Here is a 19446-nt window from a genome sequence, read left to right as displayed (position 1 = left end):
GACTGACATGTCAGTGGAGATGCATACTTTACATGGTCGACGGAAACCGCGTTCCGTCAACCAACATTATCAGTAGACTAGGCCAGAGTTTAGAACTGGGCTTGGTTCCAAACTCCATGTCCCAGGAGGATCTGGGAGTTCTGTAGGGACGATACATATAAACCATGAGGAAACATATGTTCAGAATCACTCTCTAATAAGCCAAACCCAATCAGAAATCGAAGCAATCTTGGAACCATTAGCAATTATCTTCCACAACTAATGGATGACAGGTGAGGTTCCAGAGACTGTAAAAGAACAAACATAGTACCTATCTTTAAAAAGGGGAACAAAGAGGAATGTAGACTAGTCAGCCTAACTTCAATACCTGGAAAGATACTGGAACAATCAATTTGTAAGCACCTAGAGCAGTGGTTTTCAACCTGTAGTCCGTGAACACTTGGGGGTCCACGGACTACATTTAAGGGGTCTGCAAAAGGTTGTCGTTACCATAGAACAGTGATTTTCAACCTGTTGTCCGCAGACCTCCAAAGGGCTCCATTTGAAATCTTTTAAGGATCCCAAAAGGTTGAAAACCACTGACCTAGAGGATAATAGGGTAAGGAATAGCCAGCATGGATTTGCCAAGAACAAATCAAGCTAAACCAACCTAATTTCCTTCTTTGAGAGGGTTACTGTCCCAGGGGATAGGGAGAAGCAAAAGACATGAAATATCTTGATTTTAGTAAGGCTTCTGACGTAGCCTCACATGGCATTCTCATAAGCAAACTAGGGAAATGCAGTCTAGATGAATTTACTGTAAGATGGGTGCAAAACTGGTTAAAAGACCATACTCAAAGAAAAAAAAGTTATCAGTGGTTTGCTGTCAAACTGGGAGGGTGTATCTAGTGGAGTCCCAAAGGGTTCAGTCTTGGGTCCAGTAGTGCTCAATATTTTCTTAAATGACTTGGATAATGGAATGGGCAGTACGCTTATAAAATCTGCAAATGACCGATTGTGAGAACATTAGGAGGACAGGATGAGAATTCAAAAGGACCTTGACAAATCAGTCTGAAATCAACAAGATGAAATTCATTGAGGACAAGTGCAAAGAACTTCACTTAGGAAGGAAAAATCATATGCACAACTACAAAACAGGGAATATTCTAATATTCTGGCGTGTCTTAACAGGAGTGTTGTATGCAAGACGTGGGAGATAGTCATCCCACTATGCTCAACACTGGTGAGGCCTCAGCTGGAGTAGTATATGAGCTCCACACTTTAGGAAATACATGGACAAACTGGAGAGTCCAGAGGAGAGCAACAAACATGCTAAAAGGTTTAGAAAACTTGACCTAAGAGGAAAGGTTAACACAACTGGGCATGTTTAGTCTTAAAAAGAGAAGATTGAGGGTGGACCTGATAAGTCTTCAAATATATCAAGGAAGAGGACTGTGCTCAATTGTTCTTCATGTTCACTGATGGTAGGACAGGAAGTAATGGGCTTAATCTGCAGCAAGGGAAATTTAGGTTAGATATTAAGAAAAACTTTACAACTGTAGGGACAGACAAACACTGGAATAGGCTTCAAAGGGAGGTTGGGGAATCCTCATCATTTGAGGTTTTATAAAAACAGGTTGATGTGTCAGGGATGGTCTAGGTTTACTTGGTCCTAACTCAATGTAGGGGGCTAGACTTGATAACTTTGAGATCCCTTTCAGCCATAAAATTCTCTTATGTTGAGGAGGGTTTAACTAAAGGGAGTATTATAAAAAGGAGGAATCCCTGGATATATATCACACACCAAAACGGAAAGGGGATGAAAGAAAGAAATTGAAAGGTAAAGGTAAGAAATAACAAAATCCAAGGTTGGGAACGTGAGACAAAAGAAACAGGAAAAGGAAGGTAATTCTAGGGGGATATTTTACTTGGCATTTTTGACCAAAAGAAATTCCAAAATAAAGCTTCCCATCAAAATTTTTCAATTATAGCCTATTCACTCGAACAGTGGACTGTGCTTGGGAGGAGTGATGAGAAGGAAGAGAGAAATAATTGTATTGATGGTACTGTAGTTCACTAATAGGATTTTTTGAAATACTCAAAGCTTTGTTCCATACCAGTGATACTCAGACCAATTTAGGAGCTAAATTAGTGATTAACATTACCAGAAGAGCCATAGTTGTGTGAATTCATTGTTTCATTTATTATAGTACTGTTCATATTTAAACAGAATGACAGGGGAAATATTTATATTATATATTCTCACAGCAAATAAGTGAATAACTTAGTGCAAATTGATAATTGAATTGGTTAACAACACAGTAAAAGCATTCTGACTCATTAATAATTAAAATCACAGTGTTTTCATATCATGTGCTGCAAAGAGCTTCAGGAGACATCTTAAAGAGCCACTTGTGGCTCAAGAGCTGCAGTTTGACGGTATGTCTACATTCATGGTGGCACTGTCGATACCACCGGCTCGATTCTGTGGGATCGACTGAGTGGCAATGGAGACCTGCTCAATCAATCCAGAAGTTGACTGTGTTAATTCACCCCCGCAAAAAGATTAATGTTGTGTCGACCGGTGGGCACTTCCAGTCAGTGCAGCGTAGTGGGGACGTTGCAGTAAGTAGAAGTTAGGAAATCAATGGGAGATACCCAAGCTATGTAAAGTATCTCCCATCAACTGTCATCAAAATTCGCTGGCAGTATAGACCAAGTCTGAGTATCACTGTTCCATACAGTAGGTTTACAGACAAATGAGGACGAAGGTGAGAGGAAGAGCAAGGATGAAATGTGAATAGATTTCATTTACAAAACAAGAACCCAATTACATGATATTGCAGGATTTTGTTTTTGTTGCTAAAACAAGACTATTATAGCACAATATGAAAGATTTCCAAAATGTAAATTATACATTTACTGGGCTTGGATTTCATAACAGTAGCAGTGTCAAGAATAAAATGAGAACTGTAAGTGAAAAGAAATTAGATTATAAAGTAATTTCTTAACAAGTCTTCCCTTTTCATAACTGTCAGATTTCCAATAAAACTATCACAATACCTAAGCACTGATTAAAATACTAAGCACTGATTAAAATACTAAGATTAATCTTGCATTTGTTAAAAATGGACCCTGCTGTTCAACAGTCTAAGATTTAGCTGCTTTTAAACTGATTTTTCAAATAATTTTGAAATTTTATTATTTTATTTTTCATTCATCAGCTTCTCTTATTCGAGAATTTACGCAGGCTACAAATTATTTTTTACACACTATATGAGAGGCCAAAAATCAGCTCACAATCTACATGTAACAGCCAGGATCAAAATAAATGTACATTTAGAGCATTAAAACTTCAATTAACTTCTGAAAAACTACACTGAGATTCTGTAGACTCTACTTGCAAAAGAAAAAGAGTTTATAAACGTTTACCTGAGCAGCTTCGAAACATCAGTATTTTTAAGCCCTATTCACATTGGATCAACATTAACCCAGCTTCCAAATACACAGTGTAAAATTCAATTACATTAACAGCCTTTCACAGTTGTGGCCCTGATTCAACAAAACACTTAAGTAATGTAGGCACTTGCTTAAATGCTTTTGTGGAATCTGGGATAGACTTATGCTTAAATGCTTTGAAGAAGCAAGACTTCTATTAGGAGTATCCATACATTACTCTTACATGAATGAGATAAGATGTACTTTGTCCAGTACAGAACCTTGGGACAAGGTAAAGTAGTAACCTCCAGTGGGCACATCCCATGAGGAAGAGCACACTTTATCAAAAAATAATTTGTGACACTTTATACTCATCTGTACTATGGGAAAAATGAAAAATGCGTATCAAGCGATCCCACATTCAAATAATCCCTGGTACAAATATTTCAAGGGTGCTTTAAGTGCATCTGAAGGGGATAAAGCTGATCAGTTGCAAGTTTCTATTGCTGGTGAACCCAATAGCCTTTTTCATGTATCAAGGAAGATACAAATATAGGAAATGTAATTGTGTATTTATTATTGATAAAATTAAATCAAATATATGCAAATCAGTATAACCTTCAGACTTCTGGCAAATTAACAAGGGCCTTGGTGTCATGCCATTTGGACACCTTTGGCCTGAAAGTGTGATTAGCCAACTGTGCAATACATCTTTCTGACAGACTGAATTTATTAAGATATTTACATATAGCTGTGTGTTCAGCAATACCTGAAATGATCTGTATAGAATGTATCAAATGTCCTTACTTTCCATACAAACCACAGCCACCATGTATACATGAAATACTGCATGTTAAGATATATTTAAATGTATATATTTGCCATCATGTCAAATCTCTTCCCTATTTTGGAAGTGCAGACTCTGCACACACTTCTTATGTGACAGTTATGAAAATGCCTAGGAGGACTAAGTCACATGGTGCTCTAGAAAACCTGATTTAGCAAGTCTACACTGCAACTGAATTCTGTTCAACAGCAGAGTTCAAATAGCTACTTAACATGGCTGTGAAACTGTTTAAGATCCAAACAGCAGCTGCAAATCAATTTCCACAAACATCACTTTCTTTAAAATGATTTTAAAAGTTTTAGTGTGGTAGTACTTTTCAACCAATTAGTAGTTTTCATCTCTGCATGTTTGGGGGATAAAAGTCTTATTATCTATACAGAGTTTTCATCCATTAATGGATTTTCCTCGGTTTTTATTTATTGATAAATATGGGGATTAAAACACTCTTTATAATAGAGTTTTGAGAGCTATGTATGAAAACTCTGTATAGGAGCCAAGTATTTAAGACTTAAAAGCTTTTGAGAATTATTTTAAACATGCACATATTTTATTGTAACTGAAACAACTGGTATCTGCTCAAATTCATGTAGTCAATATTTAAACAAATGTATTAAAATATTATTTTGTAGGATGTTACAGAGCATTAAAATACCTAAAAAAAACCCGATGTGTAAAAACAAACAGAATACAGAAACTGGAATCTCCATCTATACATAATGTAGTGTTTTACAACCTGGAAGGTAAGCCAGAACAGACCACTGAGAATCAGCGAGGATGATGAAAAGTACAAGACCCTAGATTCATTCCAGTTTCTCCACTATGAGTGTGCTGCCATCAGTAAAGCACCAAGCAGCTTCTTTAAAAGCTTTCCTCCCTGCTCCTACAACAGTCCCTATTGAGCTTGCCACAGAAGCAGTTTACAGGGCTACAGGCTCAGGAAACAGCTCCCTCGCCCAAGTTTGTGTGTGTCTGCTTTTGCAACACAGATCAGCTTCAACAGCATGTGATTAGTTCCCATAGAGTCACCAACAGATAGATGTACACTATCCAAACAGCACATAGCCTTTTGGCAACTGAGGGGATTGGAATAGAGCGACTAAGGGAAGGGGAGTAAAAATGAAAAAAAGCAAATAAGGTCAAAAAAGAGGTGTGATAGGAGAATGGAAACAAAGGAGAGGAGACTAGACAGAATAAATGTAGACACTAGATAAATGATCCATTTTGAAAGGATGCAAAAGTGGGTACTCTTTCACTGTCAATCACAGCGGGGTGTCAACAGAAAGCAAAATCCCCTACTATAATCCCTTCTATGCGTACATGCATATAGGACAAGTTGCAAATAGGTCTATTTTAAAAAAAAGAGACAATCCAAAGTGTGCTTTTTTAAAAAAACATCAAAAAAGAACAGACTTGCCCTACATGCTCACTGTGGGATATATTTTGTACACAGGAAAAAATGGGGGTAAAAAATTAAAAGCCTTTATAAATATTAAAAGTTAAAGTACTATTCTGTATTCTAAAATATGCTAACTCTCCTCTCACTTTTAATACCTTCTTGAAGCAGTGATTCTGGTGGCTGTGTAATTGAAGGCACAGAAGCAGGTTCACTTAAGTGGTCAGCAGCAGGTGTTCGTACTGAAGAGGTCACAGCAGAAGAAACAACAGATGTTTCCACACCAGGCTTGGTAAACTGAACTGTCTGGCTTACAGGATGTGATGAATCAAGGATACCAACTGAAAACAAAGTAGAAAAGGCAGATAACATTTTACTCTTTAGCAAAGACAACTGCACAAATACCAGACAACAGTTAAGATGCTGGTTTCATAGTTCCTAAAACAACAATAAAGAACAGCTTTAAACAGATAGATTGCTGAGAAAGAGGAAAATATGTTTTTCATTTGAACACCAATTCTGTTAAGTAAACACTCCATTAAAATGCAGAGATCGATTACTCCTTTGAATATTAATTGTACCAACAACTAAAGCAGAAAACAATTTCACATAGTAAGCATCAGATAGCATTAAACCATCTAAGTAGAACCTGGATATTCCAAAATTTTTGTTCCATCCCCAAACCTATGCCCTTTCATTCCTCCTCGAAGAATTGTTCCCACAGCCTGACACACTGTTCTACTCTCCAATCACTAATCTTCCTTTCAAGTAAGACAGCACAGCCAAACTGCAGCAATCAGTTGTGCAGTGTTCCACTACTCTGCCTCCCTACTACATTTGGTCCTTTCCAACTACAGGGGCCAGACACATAAGATTCTGCTTTAATCAGCAATTAGTATCACATGGAATATTAAAATATTTTCACATGGAATTTGAGATGTGTGTTTTGAACATCTGAGCCTTTAAAACTCAAACGATTGCCACAAGGCAGGATATAGCTCAGTAAGCATTCTTGCCATATCAAAACGATCCTCACTTCAGTGAAGTGAGTTTTAAAGGAGCACAGATATTATAGAGACAAGTTAAATATAGTTATGAACACTTTTGTAAAGGTATAGTAACTTTGTTTCTACCAAAAAAAAAAAAAAATCAATGTAGTCTAAATAAACTGTAATGTTAGCAAAAGTAACTTTAAGCAAGGCTCAATTCCCCCCTTATAAACACACATTCCTGAGAACTATGGGTAAATTTAGTTGATGCACAGGTGCAGAATACCTGCTTTTACAAGACAACACACCTGGCAATGCAGAATAAACCAAAAGACAGGATCAAGTCTTTGATGATTATGTTACCAAACCAGACTATTAAAATGGCAAAACGAATTCATCCAACCATCAGCATTTAAAAAACAAATGACGCAACTATTATAAGTAAAAATAAATAAATATGCATTATATTTTTAAAAAATTAAAATTGTTATGGTTATAGTTACCATTCAAGTCAGGAAAACCCAAGTTTGTATGTGCAACCTTAATTCTACCCTCGTGTATATATTATGATAGTCCAATTATGTGGTCCTATGTGATACTATACCATTTTTCTCAACTAGTACAATATTATTTGACAAGGTTTTAGGGAAGTTTGAGGGAAAGAGGGCATGTAAATCAACAATTCTGTTGGTTGGATTTACTGGCTGGCTAAGTGTTAACTGTATGTTACTACTGATGCCAGGTGGTCATTGTATTTTAAGTCTGTTTAATTTTAGGGTATCTAATGCTTTTTTAATGATTTATTTCTGAAATCTAAAATATAAGTATGTTGTTTCATTAATGTTTCTATAGCATACGTACAAATGTGAGCCGTTTCTAATAAGGGACACTACTGACTATTTATGCCAGACAGAGTTAATTGAAATAGTTTATATAAAAGATGAGCAGTGAATTTTTCTATTACTTAGAACACTGGTATAGGCACTAAAAGCAGTAGCCAGAGTACCTATATGCATAAAGCACTATAATCAATTGTTCATAACTCAGTTAAAAACTCTAACCAATATTCACTGTAACATTCAAAGATTCTTAATGATTTATTTCCTTGCCAAATGTTAGTTTTCTGCTTGCTATCATTTTTTATTAAAATTATCCAAAAAGCTTTCACAAACTAATAGGGAAAGGTTTTGGGCTTCTATTTATACTCTTTCAAAACAGCAGAACAGTTTCTCTCATATTTTAGAAAATGATGTTGCCTTGAAGCAGAAACAAAGCCTGGAAAATTTCATATACAAAGAGGAAAGTTTTGGAGAGTCCTGAGCAACTGAAAACAAGGGATTACAATGGGAACACTTACATAACTTTAACTATAGCCTTTGTTACTGCTCTAAGTCTTTCAAGAGTGGATGGCATACTATCTCATGAATCACAATCTACAGCAGTTTTAATTTTGCTATCAGTTTTTTCTCAAATGACAGGGAGATAAAGTACATACTCAAGTAGTGATTAACCTACAATACAGCAATCAAGCTCAGGATAAAGCTTGACTGAACATCTGTTTAAGTACACATTTTCTATTGGTTTATCCTAGACAAGCTTGATTAGCCACTACCTACATTCCAGACAGCAGATGCCATAAAAAATGCACCCATGAAACTAACAATGCTTTGTTAGCTAACAGTAAATGTGAAAAAATTTAAACACCCTTTAAAGTTAGCCTGAATTAGAGGAAAACAGCAACATAATAAATATATTTTATGGCACTACAATGAAGAATTAATCACTAAAAATGTGTAAGAACCTTAAATGTAAGTTAAAATAATTAAACAGGAAGCTGCCATTTTGAGATTCTGACAGAACTTAAGACACAGAACTTAAGTCACTGTATAATTGCATGACAGAGGAAAGTCAATGTTTAAATTTTATGTATTTTGTTAGCTAACTATAGTTCAACCAGTTTTCTTGAAACATCATGGATTAAATGCTGAGCATCCCTCCCTGCTTTTAAATATCAGGCTGGACCTTCTCTTACAAATCATTGGTCAGTACACTAGCACCATTCACAGATATGAAGATACCACAAGAGTACTTTTAAAGGATATTTTGGTGGACAGCCTGTCCAGTATTTTGTGGTAATCTGCAGTTAGAAGATCTAATATTACAGCCAGGGCCCTGTGCAGCTGGGGAATTTGTTCTGAGAAGCTGAGGAGTCTGTTCTGCACGATGTCCCCACTACACTTCGCTGACGGGAAATGTGTACCTGTCGACGCAGCACTACATGTTTTGTAGCAGTGGTTTTACTAAATTGACTTCTGGATTGATTGAGCAGGTCTTCACTTCCGCTCAATCGATCCGGATAAATCGATTTGACGGTGGCAAATTTGCTGCCGTCAGTGAAGACATACCTTGTCCTGAGGTTACATTTTCAATATAATGCCACACTTCAGACTTGGATAAAAATCTGCTGAGCTATTTTAACAAGAAAATTGTAGAGTATCAGCAAAAGGCTGGAATTTACTGGCAAATGGAACATTTATTATTTATTAATGCTTTGTTTACCCCAGGCTTCACTAATGGTGCAAATTTATTATAAAACTAGCTTTTGACCAATTAATGATAAGAATATTCGGCTTGTCGTATGTAACATGATAACCTCAAATGGAATGAAATAAAGTTAAATTTGGATACAGCTCGCTAACTTAGAAAAATGAATCTTTGGATCAGCCAGCAGCATAATTATCTACCTCACACTCAATGAGCTAGGTATTGTTATATTGCTCTAGTACAACAGAAAAGGAATACTGTATTAGTGCTTATTCTTAGATATGTAACTATAAATAAGTAAAAGTTAAAGTTAAGTTACACCACAGTAGGCAATTCCATCCTTCACCTTCGATTTTTTTCAAGCCCAAAGTTTATTATTTATTTGTATTATGGAACCATCCAGGAGCCCCACTCCTGGACTAGAGCCCATGATAGGTATTGTACAAGCAAGCAGAGATAAGATAGACTGACCACGCCCCATAGATCTTACAATCTAAATCAATGTTAAGTTAGTCTGAAAGTTAAAGTGAAATCTATACAGATGTTTTTAAGAAATTAGTCAGAACCAGAAATTTACCAAATGCAAAATTGTATGTAAAATCTACTTTAGCACTCATACTTCCATTTAAGCAATGATTGTTTAACTGACCTTTTCATTAATGAACAAACTGAATGCAACAAAAATATCACACCGTACATCTTTCATGTTCTCACTTAGATTTTTGCCAGCTTCATTGCCCTGTCTTTAAAATCAGTGTCCCTTGGAGACAACATTGTTAGGAGCAAATAAATAATGGCTTTCAACGTGTCTGACAATCAAGATTTTTCATTTAAATGAAAATGAAAAATCTATGTTAATGCAACACTAACATTGAGAATTTGTACAGACAAAAAGGGTTCACAGTACTACAGCAGATATGTATGACAGTATTTTGTATTGCTGCTTGGATTGGTCAAAGTTTGTCAATTTTTCCCTGTGGTGTGTGTAATGTGGTCAAGTTTAATATTACTGTGAAAATTTCAATATCCTAACTAATCCCTTTAAATTTTCAACCTGAACAAGCACTAACTGGTTTCTGCATTTAACTTTTTAAAGAAAAACAAAAGGAGTAGGCAAGAAGAGAAGTCAAGCAGATCTGGGGAAATTATGTCATTTGTGTCATCACACCATTTCATATAAATTACTTAATGCTTGACAGTAGCCACTCAAGTGAGATTTAGTTTCCCATTTTTTAGGTTATTTATTTTTGGGGGAAAGGGCAAGAAAGAAAGGGAAAGAGTGTAAGGAATCTTTAGGGAGTGTAGCATCATAGAAGGAGGATCTGCAAGCAGTGGGAGGAAGAAGCCAGCTTCCCAATCTTTCCTTGCGACTGCAAATCCCATATAAAATAGGAATGGAAGCTGCAGCAGGTATACAGCTCAGAGCAGCAGTAGAGATTTCTTGGCATGCAACCCAGCATGGTTCTAGGCTGAAACCGTAAATATTTGAAGGAGATAAAGTGAACAAAGAACGAGCTGGCTCACCAGCAACAACCTTCAACTTTGACAGATGAGGAAAGCAGCTTTTATTAGATAAAGGGAGGAAATGGAAATACAAAGATGCTCATCACCTAAGAATTTTAAGAACAAGCATACACAAGTCTTAGAGTTTTTACAGTTAATAGGAGTAAAAACATATATATATTTCTTTGATAACCTTCTAACAAACTATCACTTTCAATCCAGCATACATAGGCAGGAACCTAACCTACAATTCAACACAATAAAATTAAGCTAAAAGATACTCTGCATTCAAAACTACTAAAATAGTTGAATTTAGGCAGGGCTTAACTAATATGTGTTAGCTAAGCCTGACCTGAACTCAACCACTTTTCATGGTCAAGACAAACCTTCAGCTACAGAAACATGATAAGCACCTCTCCCAAATTCTCTTTTAATAAGCCTCCTATCCTAGTCCCCCTTTCCCAGCTAGAGAAATCCTTACATCATCTCCAACAGATTGTTTTCTAATTCAAGTGTGTTCAGTGTTTAAATATCCCTTTCTTCCAGTAAAGGAAGACAGTACCCATTTTGCTCCGCTCACAGTCAGGAACATAAAATTGTGAGAAACATACATCACCACAAACAAACAGTAAGGTATCTAATAGAACTAAGGGTTTTTCTTATTTTCTTATTACAATTCATACTGGGGGCAGCTACCTTGCTAAAAATGTGATGTTGACAATGTCCAAGTAACTTATCAGCAATAGTTTCAAATGCTAGTAGCACATTTTTTTTTAAAAAACCCAAAAAACTAGGATTTTCAAATGCATTTAGGTTATATATATATATATTTAATCTTTTGAATTTTCAGAGTGGGCTCAGCAAAATAAGTAGTTTTCCTTCACTAGCATTTGAAAGTATTAATCACCATGCTGGGGCATGACAAACGGATTATTGATTAGGTTCTGTCTTCACAGCTGACAGAGAAAATATACAGAGTTTGTCCATTTTTTTCCTAAGCATAGATCTACTAAGCACTAGAAGCCTCTTTGACCCTTCAGTTCTGTTTACACATATATTTATGTATTCTTTCCCAAAATTTTTATTACGAGAAACATTTGTACAAAAATAGTGTCTCTAATCCTTAGCTGACTTGCATCTCTCTCGGTGGAAGTCACATCTGTCAGCAATAACCCAGTTAGCTGCTGTGGAGAGAATTATGTCACCACAAACAGAGAATGACTTCAAGGGATTAATAAGGAAGAGGAAGTGACAAACTTAAAGGGTATAGAGGCCTTAATAGACATTTCATGCAAATGTATTAAAACAAATCAACAGAAATACCTACATTCAAAATATTTTCAATCATAAGCCATCATCAGTATAAATTATCATTTATATTGTTTTAATTGTGAAAAAATACTTCATTTCATGTAGAAGTTTCCTGATTTTGGCATAGTACTATACCTGTATTTATTTTGTTGCCTGCTCTAGCCGGGGATCCAGTGTGATTCCTGCTGAAGTTGTCTTGAGCTGACTGAAAATCTGAAGTGGACCACGATGTATAATTATATCCCAAAGGAACTTGCTGTTGCAGTGTATGAGGTACAGTTGTACTTTGACCAGGAAATGCATTAGTCTCTTCAAACTGTCCAACAGCTGGAAGGCTCTGGGAAGTAAACACCTGCCCATAGGGACTACCAACAGACATGGAAGGATAGGAAAGATTAGGATACACAGCACTAGAAACAGTAGGCATGGCATAATGACCAGAATAAAGGGGAAATCCCTGAGATGCAACTGAAGAGCTAGCTGAAGAACTGTAGTGACTCCTCAATGCAGAATATGACTGTGGAGTACTTGTATGCTGTAAATGGGATGCAGATGATATTCCTCCTTGGATAAGTCCTCCAGCTGGCTCCACAGGATGAGGAGCCCTACTGTACAACTGCTGTGTGTTCAACATGCTGGGAGCCCTAGAAGGTGTCATGACACTTTGCACTGGTATTGAATAGCAAGCAGGGTGGTAATCAGCACCATACTGGTTATTCAACTGCGTAGGGATAGCTTCACGGGGCACTTGCGGGTAGTGTCCAGATGGACCACTATAGTTTTCAAGATGTAAACCATATCCAGAAGGGAACTGCATCGGACCTGAAAAGAAAAAAAAAACGTCATATGTATTAAAGTTGTATGAATTATACCTTTATCACAATTGATTCAGACAGACAGATTGTGCGATCAGGGTGCTTACTAACATTAACATGCCAGCACGAGGAGCAAGCAACAAGCAGCACCAAAAAAGAGAAGTGATTTCCAAACAGCAGAAAGGACAGAATGGCCAAAGTAACAGACATTTATGTGAAAATAAAATACTTAAAGTAGTTTGTGTACACATACAAAAGACACTTTTCAAAGGCTGGTCTTAGATATTTGAAAATTTGTTGTAAAATGTTTACCCCAAGATAAGATGTCACATTTATATTTGGAGGATTTAAAAAAAAAAACAAACAAACATTAAAAAGCCCCTGAAAAAGAATGGTATTTACACAACAGAAAAATGAATAATTTTGTGTTAACACTTTTTGGCATAAAAGTCAAGTAAATTTTTCATATTCTGGGCATTTAAAGACCAAAACTTAGACAAATTAGTAAAAAACAGTGAAAAATATTTCCAGATAAAAACACTGATTAATTTGAAGAGCAGTTTAAATACTGTAGCAATAAATAAATTCAAAACAGTGCAAGACTACACACTAGTTGTCCAAAAGTGCTTTCTAATTAGCTGATAGGGCCTTCCTGAAATTGCATATCATTATGTTCAATAGAATTGAGGAAGAAACCTAATGGAGGAATAAAGATAAGGTATCCTATGTGGACAGGAGGTGGAGAGAGTGTTTGGGAGGAAGGGTGAGGGGCTGAAGGAGAAATAAAGCATGACAACTTAAACAGCCTTCTTCTCCAAAGTGCCAGGCTGCTCTTTCAGCAGCAATTTGTGGCTCTTTTGGCACTCGCTAGTCCACTATCTTAGTGTTAAAGCTAAAGTGGGAGCTATTTAATAGTTCAATTTCTTTTTCCATACAAGCTGAGCTGAAAGTATTTGTTAGGCACAAAGTGCTGCTGAAAGGACTACTAGATTTCTGAGAAACAGAAAAAGCCCAAATAGTCCACGAATCCTTTAAAATGTTGAAAAAGATATATTTTAATAATGGCCAAAAGATGCTTATACCACTTTCCTTAGTAGCTTTAAGAGTAGAGAGTAATGGTGAATAAGCCCAAGAAAACATTTTTAAAAAATGAAATGTAAAATGAATGAACCCCACTCTAACAGTAATGAGCTATTTTATGGTGTGTATTAATGCACTACTGATGCACTTTGACCTAATGCCTTCAGCCACCTGAAAAGGTGCATCAATACCCTACTATGACACCTACATGACACCTTGTCATGGCTTGTTTTATTTAAATATTTTTGACACTTTACATTTAATGGCTCTCTCTGACAAATTCTAAGACATCTCTTTGACAATGTATGTATGTGAACTGCATCTGATCATCTAAATGAGAGTATTTTTAATTTCTTATATTGAATATAAACAAAGAGTTAATACTATTTAGAAACTGAATTTTGTAGCGCAGCAAAATGTGTAATGTAACTTCTTCCACTGCCTCTCCTCCAAGTGAAAGGGCTGTGTGTAGTACCAAAACTTTCTTATGCCCTTTTTAAATTAGCATTGAATAAATAAGACTGGGTATGAAGACAGACTGAACCAGTCTGAACTAGCCCATAATCTCATTGTCTCAAATCTCCATCTTCTACAATGGCTGGGCTAACTTCATTTACAGTCTTAAATAAAGGTTTTAGTGTGTACAGTAGCCATTTCTAACTCCACAAACATTTTTGTTCTTTCAAAACACATGGCAGATTACAAGTGTGAAAGCTAAAGAAAAATGACCAAATCATTCGTAGCTAGCCAATGAAAGAAAACAATTTTATCACACAAATTTAAAAAAAGCCCATAACTTTAAGATTTTAAAAATCCAAGTACATTACTAGCAGATTTTACATCTATAGAAGAAAAGTTCCAGGCAGTTAAGTCCCTATTCCTCCAACTATAGCTTTTCATGAAGGAGGAGTCAGTATCTGGCCCTTATTATATCCTTACACAAAAACCTCTGATTACACAACATCAGTGTCAGCTTCCGAGACATTTAAACTGCACAATAATAGTTTAGAATGTCTAACAGTTTAAAAATAATTAGCTTCATTTTATAATTTAAGTAGTTTGAGTTCACTTATCCAGCCTTAGCTGAAAAAAATAGTTCACAACAAGGATTTAAAATATGCTTAAATATTAAATGTAATGGTCTAGAAAAAAACAAGTCCATTACAAAAGCAAAGACTGCAATTCTTCCAATGAGGTATCTAGCAATTCAAGAGTCTTAAACTTCCAAAAGGAGACTTCTTAACACTTTTACAGATTTGCAAAAAGTGTAAATCGGGAAACTAAGCAGAAAACTCACCAGTTACAGGTTAATTTACAGTACTGCTCTGCTGATGCCTCAGATTGTGTCAGAGACTACCAAGTGGAATTGATTTTACTGCAGTAGATTATCTTATAAATACAAAAAAGGTGCTTATCCAAAGTTCTAAGTGCATTTACCATATATTAAAAATACTAAAATAAATGCAGTTGACTTCTAATAATGGGGGGCAACTTCAGATCCTCATCCCAACTGTACAAGATGACCACCCAAGCAAAGACATGGACCTTAAAAAAAGATGTGGGCTACTTAGGAATATACTCACACCTTAAGGTTCCCTCAAGCAGAGGAAGATCTGATCAATCACCTATTGGGCCAAAAACCGTTTCTGAGGTGGTTCCAACTACAAATGATAAAGTGCCTATACCTTAATCATACTTCTACCTTTGTTCTTTTCCTTGCTTCCATTTCCCCTTATTTCTATCATACTGCTGATATGTTCCTGCATAACTTCATTCTTGTGTACCGTTTACTCTTTCAAACAGAATATTGTATATTACATCCAATGGTCTCTGGAGACACACAAAAACACTGAGATAATTGAGTGTTTGAATAACCGAGGAAAATGAGCATGAAGACCTCAAGGTGCTTTTCATTCCTATAAACAGCTGATCATTTTAGCAGAGCTACTGGAGGAGGGGTCTAGCTCTGAAATTCCACAGAACCCTGTTCATCCCAATCTTAGGATTTCTACACAACACAAGTGCTACTGCTGCACAACTCCTAAGCAACTCCACTTTGTGGAGTGAAGAAGTTATGTAGAAGAGGAGTTTCATGGATCCCAGTGGCCTCCTTTCCCAGCATCTCTACTTCATTTGAGGATGGGCTCTCAGGTAGGAATGGAGAATTTTTAAAACTTCATTCAAATCTTTATCTGAAATTCCCAGAGAATATTACCTTGGTTTAGGTAATAGGAAGGTTTTGGATAAGTGAGGTTTGGATACTCAAAATACTACATTAGGAAGAAAGCAGCAGTGTGACAACAGGATTATAGAATGCAACTATCAGCAGGATTAAGCATAGCATCAGTTTATTGGATATAAAGCTTGACAATCAACGAATCCAGATGAAAAACAGAATACCTTCAGCAATCTTGAAATTTCAAGCGAAGATATACTTTTCACCAGAACTCAAAAAATGTACTTATATGTTACACAGTCATGGTGAGCTTCATAATTATGAAGGGAATCAAGCAGGGAAACAAACACCATCAACTTTTGCAGAATTTTGCAGAATCTAAGATTTAATTTATAGTATTAAATGTCTAACCCTTTTGGCTGCAAAGAAAGATAAACTTTCTGAATGTGAAATAAATGTGAACTATTGCAGTGCAATCCTGCTAAATATGAAGTCTGCCCCAGCACCTTTGAAGCTGCTCCGAGTTAAAAGCTTTGAATATATTAGGTCCCTAACCAATCAGAGACTAATCCAAAAGATGAGCCTCCTCCAAATAGGGCACAGGTACAGGGGACAGCACCACAGGCAGAACCCAAGCAATAGCCCCATTCTCATTAACTATGGAACAGGTGACTAGGCTACTCCACTGGCCCTTTCCATGCACATCTTTTGTACTGACTCACTGGTAAGTGTCCTTTTTCCAAACCCTGCTACTTACAATGAATAAGTTCTGAACTATGAGAGTAAAAGTCAATATTTTCAAACTTTGATGCCATAAGTTAAGATACCTAAATCCATAACTGGGCTCATTTATAAGGCTTGCCTGAGATTCCAGGATGCTTTGAGTGCCCAGTACTTCTGGGAAATCAGGCTACCTTTTTATTTAGGAAACCAAAATATAGACTTATTGCCTTAAGTTTATTACAATTAACAGATGCATCTACTATTGGTGGTGGCTACCTAGTTGAAAAGCAACAATGTTCAACCTGGGACATTGTACACTTTTAACTTGAAATCTCAACAACAGCAAATTTTGAATTGGAGATTCAGATACTGCAACTTCCTCTCAAAATCCCTAGCAACTTTCTTTATTTTCTCTCTTCTGTTGCTGTGGAAAGAGACATGTCAACAGGGAAAACCTGATATATGAACAGAACTTGTCTACAAATAAAAATTGTACCACCTAACTACACCAATACTGTTAAAGTGGTAAAACTAGAAAGAATAGCTAGTTGTATACACTACAGCTTATTCCTATATGGGATGAGGAAGAAGCTATACTGGTCTAAGGCACCTTTACACCAGTACAACTTCATCTATATTGGGGGTTGTACTGTATTGGTAAAAAAAAATACAACCAAAACCTTACTCCTCTGACAGTTATGCTGGTGCAAAAGCCATATGCAGATCAGGCCTGAGTGAAACTGACTATCCAAAAGTGCTATCAAATGCATAAACTTGAAAAAATGAAGTATCTATTTTAGTTAGAGTAATCTTAGGTGCCACTTGTAACAATATTATGAAAAAAAGTCTTCCTATGGAAATGTGCATGTGTCTGGGGGTGTTAATATGACTGTCTCTTTAGTATTTAACACAAGACTTGAAAAAAAATCCATCATTAATAATCTGAATTCATTACAGTATTACTTTCACCTTAAGTATCACTTTTCAGCTAGAAAACAGCCACCAGCAACATAAGTTATAATTAGTAATTTTATTGTCATATATTTAGTGAGAAAGTCTTACATTTGGACTTCAAGACTGAAGGGATAAGCAAAACAGGCTTTTTTTTTTTTTTTTTTTTTTTTTTTTTAATATTAAAAGGGCTTTAGCACAGACTCCAACAGGATTGAATAGTTAGGAAGAAAACCATTAAGACAAACAGTTTTACAAAACATTCTTTTTTAAAAAGTTTGTACCAGTATGAAAATCACTAAGGATCTTTCTCATGGACTTGTTCCCTGGATCAGACAAATACTGTCATGGGCATGAGCACCAACAGCCTTCTGAATACTTACAAGACCCAATTTATCATCTCTGCCAAACACTGAATTCTTTGGATAGAAGTCTTTGGATTGAGCTCTTTATTAGGGTCCAATAAATTCCAACAGTTAAGAGAAATCTGGCAGAATTTATGAAGTCTAATGTATACAGTACTCTCACAACAACACATACTGTTATCTCTAGCATGTGCAAACATGTCAGGAACTGTATTGACATAAGTAAGCTACACTTACTCCTCACAACATATAACCAACACTGATTTCAAAAGCAGAGGCTAAATTCAAGGAAGCAGATGGTGCTATTCTGGGCAAAGTGGAACATGGCATTAAAACTAAAAAAAAAAAAATCAAGCCTCGTAGCTTCCTTTTTGAGTTTCCTGTCTCCCCTCTTTCCCATCTTTCTTTCATAAACCAATGCTCCATGTAAGTTCTTCAAGACTGGTAGATCAAAACAAAACTATCTTTTTCAAAATGTTGGAATAGTATTGTGTGGTTACGTAAAGTGACCAATTAAATTAATGCCTTACCTATGAATCACCAAATCCACATTACTGAAAATATATCCTGAGGTCAAGAATATGAAAACCAAGGAACAAATAGAAGCAACAGTCTGCTTCTGAGTTTATTTTTAAATTTTTTGAGAATTAAAAATAATTGTCTGAATCACAGGTAAATTAAATGGTCAAACTTAAGATAGTTTGTAAACAAAATTATGTTGCTCATAAGCCCTTACACTATTACCATGGAAGAATTTTAAAAAGCCAAATGATCAGTACTATTTTTACTCTTATTTTTGACAATTCTCCTGTGGTAGACATAGTAAAAGTATACTTAGTGAAAGTTATGGTTTCCTATTTTTAGTGTTGCAATATTTGGATATCAATACTGCATGGAAACAACTGTTTATTTGAAAACAACTGCTTACATTAGAATTTTATAAACATGGAAACATTTATTTTTGTCTTAGTTCTTACAAAATTAAACCTCTGGACAAAATTTAAGTTCAAAGCCTCTTTCTAAAAGCTTCCATTTAATTGTCCTAGGTTTCTACAAACCTTCAGCAGTATTTGCATGAACTTGATTCATGATCTGTTGCCTAAATTTGACAGAGACTGCCACCTAACTCTGCTCCTATAATCAAGGAACATTAAAATTAAAGACCTTGATCCTGCAAACATCTAGAGGCTAACCTCTGTGCCTATGCCAATCTAACTGAGCCTAAGATGCTAAAATGCAATGCTAGCAAATATGCTTAATATGAATAACACAGAGAAATTAAACGGATTTGGATCAGAAGCTAAGGATCTCATTAAATCAATTATACATATT

At 35.9% G+C, this 19446-nt stretch overlaps 1 protein-coding gene across 3 annotated transcripts in view; it reads right to left on the bottom strand.

Moving 5' to 3' along the window:
- The window catches only part of SEC24B (SEC24 homolog B, COPII coat complex component), an 89645-nt gene that overhangs the window by 68460 nt on the left and 1739 nt on the right, over nt 1–19446 (bottom strand). For all 3 annotated transcript variants that reach the window (XM_067568254.1, XM_067568255.1, XM_067568256.1), the window contains exons 2-3: nt 12140–12826; nt 5816–5998 (exon numbers count right to left, since the gene is read on the bottom strand). In XM_067568254.1, coding sequence (XP_067424355.1) covers nt 5816–5998; nt 12140–12826 — 870 coding nt within the window. The remainder of the gene's footprint in view (nt 1–5815; nt 5999–12139; nt 12827–19446) is intronic.

This window comes from Emydura macquarii, unplaced genomic scaffold (assembly GCF_026122565.2).
Source record: "Emydura macquarii macquarii isolate MOO-44397 ecotype Brisbane River unplaced genomic scaffold, CSIRO-AGI_Emac_v2 contig_2863, whole genome shotgun sequence".
NCBI classification, from domain to species: domain Eukaryota; kingdom Metazoa; phylum Chordata; order Testudines; family Chelidae; genus Emydura; species Emydura macquarii.
Note: the sequence above shows the minus strand (reverse complement) of the source record. Positions and strands in the feature narration are given on the sequence as shown.